Source organism: Silene latifolia, chromosome 9, assembly GCF_048544455.1.
Source record: "Silene latifolia isolate original U9 population chromosome 9, ASM4854445v1, whole genome shotgun sequence".
Lineage (NCBI taxonomy): Eukaryota > Viridiplantae > Streptophyta > Magnoliopsida > Caryophyllales > Caryophyllaceae > Silene > Silene latifolia.
The window spans coordinates 61,739,743-61,748,354 of record NC_133534.1 but is presented as its reverse complement, the minus strand read 5'-3'; the positions used below and the strand labels follow the sequence as shown (position 1 = coordinate 61,748,354).

The window sequence follows — 8,612 nt, the reverse complement described above, 5'->3', positions numbered from 1 at the left end:
CTCCGATGAGCTCTTTAAAGGCCTCCCTCGTATGATGGTGACCACCACCTCTTAACACCTACCTCTTTGTTAATTTGTAGAACCCAAATTCAATTGAGTTGTATGGTTATAACTAGACCTGGCAAAATCAACCCGACCCGATTAACCCGATCCAAAAAGGCTAATCCGAGACCCGAAATTAACCCGAACGGCCGCACCCGAATGACAACTAAAACCCGAATTAACCCGACCCAACCCGAAAATGACCCGAGCTTTCATAGACCCGTATTAACCCGACTCGAAATGACCCAACCCAAAACTACCCAACCCGAAAATAACCCTACAAAACATAACTTTAATTTGCCCCAAAAGACTTGAAATGCCTTTTTCCTTCTTAATCAATGACCCGACCCGAAATGACCCGATCCGCTTGAGTCGAAACAACCCGAACAACAAACCCGAAACAGACCCGTAAACCCGAAATGACTCAACCCGACCCGACCCGAATTAACCCGAATATTTTAGAAACCCGAAATGACTCAACGCAAACTGGCCCGACCCAAACCCGACCCGTTGACCCGATTTGCCAGGTCTAGTACTTATAACACGGTCTCTGGAGCTCTAACATTGAATAGTTCATTTTTTAGTACCAGTAAAAATAAATAGATGAAAAGTCATAAAAAGAGTTCCTTTTCTCGAGTTCTTTCAAAGGTACAATCCATTATCCTTTACAAGGTTAAGTTAATATACCATACTACCAAGTACCAAACCACAGTGACAATATAACATTGAGTAAGATTAGAGCTTCTTATCAGTCATTTAAGCAGCTTCTGCAAATCCAACTCTAAGATTTCCATAGTCGAACACTGTGTGATATCGGCCCATGAATATGTCTCCCAAAATCCTGCGCCACAAACAACGATGGCCCAAAATCAAAATTATTGAAAAACCGCAACATGAAAACAGGTTTCTTATTCTCAACAGGTCCATATGAAGTAGACAATGAATTGTGTCCTGATGACTATTTTAAAAACTAAAGGTCTATATAGTGACAATGGGATTGGACAAAAAACTGTTCAAATCTGTTGTCCCAGTGGATCACAGGTAATACAAAAATATTACCCCAGTGCCTCGTGGGTTCCCGCAAATTGCAAGGTAAGAGGGGTCTGATGTACACAACCCTTAATGCACAAAGATCAATTTCTTTGTGGTGTTAGAAAACCCTTAATACTAAAGGGTAGATTTACCATTGATTTTGAGAAGCTCAATCAACTTTAAAGTTTAAATAACCAGAAAACCAGAAGATAAATAGAGCAACAATAGAAGCACATGTTAAGTCTCAATCAAGGTTTGTATTGTACCCTCAACAACAAAACCCAAGGAAAGAAAGCTACGAAAAAAGCCGATGGGTAGAGATTTACCAGAGGGGTCCACGAGGAGGGGGCACGTCTAAAGCTGAGAATCCACTGATGCACTGTGCAGCGTCTCCCTCACCCACTTTGAGAATGTACTGTAAAGAGATAACAGCATTTCAGAGTTATTAAACAGAGAAAGAAGACAAGTGCAAAGAAACAGAAAGGGCATGAAGAATGACATGGGTAAACTTTATGAAGCAATCATCATGAGTTACATTCAAGCACGCAGAGAACATGAATGCTTTAGGGTCATTTAACAGCTCAAAATCTTTGGTGTGTTTCAGCATTTTTCTACAATTACCCGATGGAAGCCAGTCAAGCCACAATAGAAAGTGATGATGAGCAAGATTAGATAATAATGGAGTAACTTGATATTTTACTAGCTCTTCCAAAAGAATAATTTTCCATCAAGCTTTTTCCCAAAAAAGATCATCACTTTCTAGAAGTTTTAAAATGGCAATATTATTCTCCCATTTCAAATCATAATAAGGGTCAATATTCTTTGGTTTTGGATTACGCTTAAATAAGAAAAATGGTTCACTAAAATCTCAACTGGATGCACGCTTGTTTTCTTCAAGTAGAATGCAATGTTCGGACTCAATTTTCACTGTATCATCCAAAAATAGACTCTCTATGAAGGTTGCATACTCGCATATATCGATTTACCCCCACATGTTCTCTATAGATAACCTTCAGACAATCAAAAAAGTGACATACTTTTCTTGAACACAGAAAAGTTGACTTCGCCAATATTTCAAAAATATAATTTCAAAGAGTAAAAAACTATACTCCCGAATTTCAAAGAGTAAAAAACTATCATCCCGACAGGGAGTATAATGTAGAACTTCTTTCACTTACATGCTCAGGTTCAAGAACAAAAGTCTTTCCAGCTATGGTGAAGGAAATTGGTGGCAATGAAGAAAGACTGTTACAGTCAACAGCTGATTGTCCCATTGGACTAGGAAGTCGATCACATAGCTGCAATTACAACTACATGCATAAGCTCACAATTAAAAAAAAAAAATTTAAAAAATTATGAGCCACTAATAAAGTTTAGGCAGTTCACCTCATTGGCATAATCAAAAATGCGCTCAACTGTCTCATTTTGTTTCAGCTGGTTTTTCATCCAAACCACTGACATCTCACAAGCAGTGCACATAGCATCATGGAATCCACCAGACGACTTGCCAGCATTCATATCAACCACACTTTCTATACCCATACTACATAGAAATTATACAACCATATCAAACTCATTTCTATACTTCATAAAATAGATGTACAAAGGCTACAATGCTACATCATAAAAAAATCTTTGACAGCAAGTTACAAAATAGAACACAAAGCTTACCTGACACCTTGCTTTCCATCAAAGGAGCAAAGACCAATTTGGGAACAAATCTTTTGTGGTTGAACCTACATAAGATCCCTCAACAGCGTTATGTTGTGGTGTAACACAAAAACTCTAAGAAAGGCTATAATAGTACTGATTACTGAGTACATCACTTGAACCTATAAAATACTAGAAAGACATTGACACATACAAAAGGAAGCAGCAGACTATGGGAACATACCTCTGACTGAAGCAATGCCAGGATTTGCTCCCCATATTGTGAGACAACAGTCTTGCATTCCATACTTGCAACCCCAGTGGCGCCAATAACATGATTAATTTGAGCAACCACAGCCTATAGCAATCAAAATAATAAATTGTCAATAATTATGAATCATGAAATATCTGTATCTTTGTCCATAGGTAACTTTTAATAAAAGGGAAAAAGCATTCATGATTGATATCAATGAAAATATGTCTATTATTTTGGTGACGGGCTTTTGATGGGAGTTTGGAAGAAATGTTTAGAATAGGTGGGAGTTTTGGAAAAAAAAAAAAAAAAGGGGGTGGGAGTTTTTAAAATAAAGTAAGGAAAAGAGGAAAATAATGAATTAACTGAAGAAAATATACAAAAGATATTTCTCTTATTAATGGCCCACTAGTCTTGTTCCTATAACCCCCAAAGAAAGTTCACGTCAGCTAACCCAAGATTTATTTGGAATCAAGGCTTGGTTGTTATTCTTGCATACAAATATTAGTATCTACTATGCCTTCTTTTTTCACAAGGCTCTCGATCTATACCAAAAAAAAATCTTACGGGCAAGAATTAATGCAACTTGCGCACACCCAATTTCAAACAGGTGCAAATTCACGGCACAGAAGCGATTAGATGCATATACTTCACCGGGAGCTGAATAAATCTTGGCAAAAAACTAGCATATCATTGTTGTAGGCATGTACAGCGAATGGTCAATCAAAAAACATCACCAATGTCAAATTCGTCATGAGACAGACGCAATTAAAACCAAGAATGTTACTCAAAAAAGAAACAAAATAATTATTAGAACTTCAGGAAAGGAGAAAATGGAAGTGGCAGGAAAAGAAGAGCAAGTCATTGTTAAATATAACCCACATGTGAGGACTACTATTGCCAATTGGTTTTAGGATGGAACTTCCCTTATGTTTGGCAAGTGGTCTGTCTCTCTTCCGTTTGGGTAAAGCCCAGGCCCGTTTTCATGTTCTAGCAGTCATATTGATGACCACAAATACACACATAAAATCTTGCCCATTAAGAAAAAGGATGTACCGTAGGGCCAGCCAACAAAGAAGTCCCAGAATCAGCTATGGCAGAGCATCCCCCAGCACAGAAGCCTGAAACGTCATTATGTTTTAAATGAGCTAACTTTAGCAAACAGCACAAATGAGCACTTGAGCAGTGCATAAAAAGCTAAAAAGTACGATATTAGCAATGAGCCACTTCTAAACCATAGCATACCAGTTGTTTGGCCATTAACTAAGACATCTTCCACATCAAACTGCATTGTTCACATAAAAAAATATTGTAAAGCTCAAATTGAATTAAACTACAATGTAACTATTGTATTATCCGTATGCTGGTAAGAAGAGCTACCTGCCAATAACCTTTATGAGACACAGGAACCCATGTGTGATTCCCCTTGTAATGATCTGGGTCTACCCCACCAAAAACAATTTCACCACCTAATTCCTCATCAACATTACGGTTAAGCCAGAAGGAAAAAACAGGCTCTTTCACAAGACCTTGTTTCACCATATTGTACCTAGACAAAACAAAACTTTTATTACATATTTATCTAGCAATAATATCATTTTTCAAAGAACACAGGGGGCATTGCTAGAATATCCAAGACATTCCAATGACAGGAAGACCTTGTAAAAAGGTCCCAAGGAAACAGGAACAACTAGCTTACCAGACTGGAACTGCTTTACCAACAGAGATTTCTTGAAATCCAAGCCCAAGTATGCCATCGAATTTTGCAGCCACGAATGTAATACTCGGCTCTCTTGTTGCTTCGATAAAATCCTGGTCACCAATGCCAGAGCACTGTAAGATTCTGACAGCAGCGGAAAATAGCAGTCATCTAATCTATTTATGAGTTATGACTACCTGATTCTCAACAACAAGGTCACCTAGTGTAACATGATCTTGACTGAAGTACCCTGAAATGGACCCTGTGCCATAATGAATCTCCGCCTTTTTCCCTGCATCAAGTAAATGGTCCAATAAAAGACTAAATGAAGGGCTCACTTGTAGCAAAATCATCCACCGCTTTTGTTTGGGATGGAATTAAGTATCTCAAGCACACAGATTCCAAAATAGGTGATTTATAGACTAAGTTTGGATCATAAAGAGGGAACCAAAATCTTCTCAGATCACACGGCATGCCAAGCAACATAACAATTTCAATGTTTTACAATTGATGTCATATAGCAAAAAGACAATGTGGTGCCGTCCACAAGCAGCTGACATGTCCCCATCATTTGGAACAACCAACAATAAAAATTGGCGATGTAATGTCACCGAATTTTATCGCATAAGAAAGACTTTAAATACACAGAAGACTGGAAGAAGCAACATAATTCACTAAGCTATAAGAACCCTGAAAATTGTATCTCCCAAACCGTGCCTCTTTAGCAAGAAAGTAAAAGCAACATCCCTAGACAGAATAACTATCCATTCTAGTTAGCTCTATATTTATTAGTCCTATTTAATGTCCTATTACATATCTGCAGTTCACGTAGTAACTTCAGCGAAACAATGTTGGCACTTGGCCGTTCCCTCTAATTTGGTATCGGTGCAATTTCAGTTATATGAATTTTATCTGAAAGTTTTTGCAATGTACTACACAGCTGTTCATTACAACGGCAAGATCTATCACATGTCTTCAAACCGCATATATATGCAGGCAACAGCAAAATTGTAGAAAGGTCACCGAGACTTCAATAAGAGGAATGAAGAAACAATGTTGAATTGGTCTAGGGAACTACGGAAGCTATAGATAAGCTTTTTATCTAAAAACGAGTAACCTACAGAAGAAACGTGTACTATTACATTCAGGATCAAAAGTCATATTATCAATATACTTAATTCAGATACTATCCGTAAAGATATGAAACCTAGTGTGTGAACTAGCTCTTATTGACCTCTGGCAAGCCTGGTTAAATCGGGTTTGGGTTCAGCCACTTTGCCATCAAGTTATTACCGGATTCATTAGAACTCATCTACTTGGATCGATAATTTCATGCCCGGGCTATCATTTGGTTGAATTATTTTGTTGTTGGTGAAAGTTATTAAGTTAAATCCACTGTCAACATCAACTGACCCATAATCAAGCTTCATTTCTTTTATGGTCAATAATTGAGCCATGTCACAGACTCAGAGACTCGCAGACTTACTCGTCATCTTGGTTCAAGTTTGAATGGTGTCAAACATGGTTTAAACCGTTATCGTTTCGCAATCAGGCCAGACCCAAATTCGCCTTTGATGGAATTTCGGGTTTCATAGGCCAGTATCAGCCAGTTCCGGTTGTGTTTGGCTTTTCCATCCATAACAACATTACCAATCTACAGAACCGTACTAACTACTAATAACATTACCAAATCATCACTCATCAGGTATGTGTCCAGTGGTTTTTTCACCCGCACAACACAGTTGATATTGACATGTACAGTAAAAAAAGGCCGACTACCACAGTAAGAAGTTATTTCACTATCGAAGACAGGAAAGACAGTAAAAATCAGGAGTAGAAGCTCATTTCAAGAATCAAGGAGCAGGGACAAACCATTTTTACAGTAAGAGGTAGATCGCCTGGCATTGTACTTGTGGTGTAGTAGGCAAGCAATCTACATGGCATTAGGTGACAGATGTATCAGCAACCAAACATGAAAACATTATATAATGATCTTAAGTTTTGACATGAATCCGATTACAGTGAATAGTTTTAGTACTCACAGAAAGATAACATTTGGAGGATGGGACCCAGAGATTGGAGCTTCCTGTGTCAAATATAACAGTAAACTTCTGTGGAGGAGTGCCAACTCCAATCTCACCAAAGTATTGAGCTCCCATAAAATTCTTGAGCGCAACAATATCAGTTTCAGCATCACTTCCCAACAATAGTGACTTCTCGCCAGAACTGTACTGGGATGAAAAACGGTTGAGTTGGTCGAGCTTCTTCTTTTTCAAATCAACTCTGAACAAGCCATCATCTGATGCAGATAATCCTAGAGGCGATACGAGGAGCAGAAGTAGGAAAGAGAGAGTAACGGTCGGAAATATAGTGGCCATCCTGCAAACCATATAGCCACTGAATAACATTAGATATATTTAAATCCAAAGATGTCTAATCAGGGAAAGATCATGTTTCGTCAATCTAACTGAACCAGATAAACAATGAAGGTGATATAGAACTGTTATTTTTATCCAATAATAAGTATAGAAGTACTCGCTCCGTCCCAGTCATTTGTTTACCTTTACCACTTTGTGGTGTCTCATTCATTTGTTTACCTTTCTATATTAGGAGTGTTTTTTATGTATATATGATTTGATCATCCATACCTATCATGAATCATGATCCACTTTACATTCAATAACACTAATCACAAGTGGTTCCCTTCCATCTCCTTAATACTTGTGCCAAAACCAAAGGTAATACTCCCTCACTCTCGGTCAATTACTTTCCTAATTCATTTTAAGGTGTCTCGCTCATTTAAGTTTTAATGGGTAATTTGATCGATCATACACGTCCATTATGGTCGACTTGTCATCCACTAACAAACACTACAAATGATACCTCCCCTTTCCTTAGATTTTTGTGCGAAAAAAACAAGGGTAAACAAATGACCAACGGGCGGAGGAATGGAGTAATATCCAGAAATCAGAGTCGTTTAAATAGTCAGAAATTCAAAACTAAAGTCAACGCAATATAATAGAAGTGCAACAATTAAAGTATAATCAGGATGAATATGAAGAACCCTAAACAAATAGGAGTAACTCCGAATTCAATTGATTGGAGGAGATGATGGTGAATATGAAGATGAAATCAGGAGAAAATAAGCAAGTGACGGAAAAAGAAAGAGGTACCTGAGTGAAAAGACGTTGGAGAGATTAATGACGACAAATTTGGAGAGAGAGAGAGAGATTAGTGAAAAAGAGTGTGATGGGTTTTTGGCTTCTTCTTCTTCTCTTTTAATACTTCTTACGGATACGGATTACGGAGTTGCGTGTTTGCTGGGATTAAGATTTGATACTTGTTTATTTGTTACGTGGCACTCTCTTATAGGTTAACTGAGGATCAAATGCTATTAAATTAAACTATCTTTTGAACCCTTATACCTTTAAAAAAAAAAAAAAGCTTTTGAACCCGTGCCCGCACGGGCGATCTTCAAAATTGCATGATAAATAATATTTATATTAATTGTAATTTTCATATTTTATATGTTAAAAAACTCATTTATGTGTCATTAAAAACTAGCATGCCCTAAAAGCATACATGATGTGCATCACGCTCATTTTATCTTCTTGTATATCAGCCCAAAAAAAAAACTCTTTGAGGTGAATATTATATATATATGAATCATACGATGTAAAGCCCATTTTTGAGCTACCATTCACCACGGGAACAAAGTTTAAAACCCTCAAAAAATCTTTCTTATTAAATGCACTTAACAAACGATTGTCTTCCAACACATCAAAGTTCATATGACTGCTCGACTCAGCTTGAATTGTCTCATATGACCCGTGTTTATCCCGACATGTTCAACCCGTCTTATATATTTAAATATTTGTTTATGGATTTACATGCTTTGCAGTTCTTTTTATGGTTATTTCTACATAATACCCTTGA

The 8,612-nt window shown here is 37.4% G+C and overlaps 1 protein-coding gene across 1 annotated transcript; it reads right to left on the bottom strand.

Moving 5' to 3' along the window:
- Positions 1-646: 646 nt before the first annotated feature.
- Positions 647-8,017, bottom strand: LOC141599845 (aspartic proteinase A1-like). The gene is made up of 14 exons (XM_074419973.1): positions 7,850-8,017; positions 6,719-7,055; positions 6,549-6,609; positions 4,874-4,968; positions 4,677-4,789; positions 4,358-4,526; positions 4,223-4,262; positions 4,034-4,098; positions 2,969-3,082; positions 2,746-2,810; positions 2,461-2,617; positions 2,253-2,372; positions 1,401-1,489; positions 647-883 (listed from the first exon to the last, which is right to left on the bottom strand). Exons 2-14 carry the CDS (start codon positions 7,052-7,054, stop codon positions 799-801), a joined length of 1,509 nt encoding a protein of 502 aa, XP_074276074.1. The 5' UTR covers position 7,055; positions 7,850-8,017; the 3' UTR covers positions 647-798.
- Between the last annotated feature and the right edge of the window lie 595 nt (positions 8,018-8,612).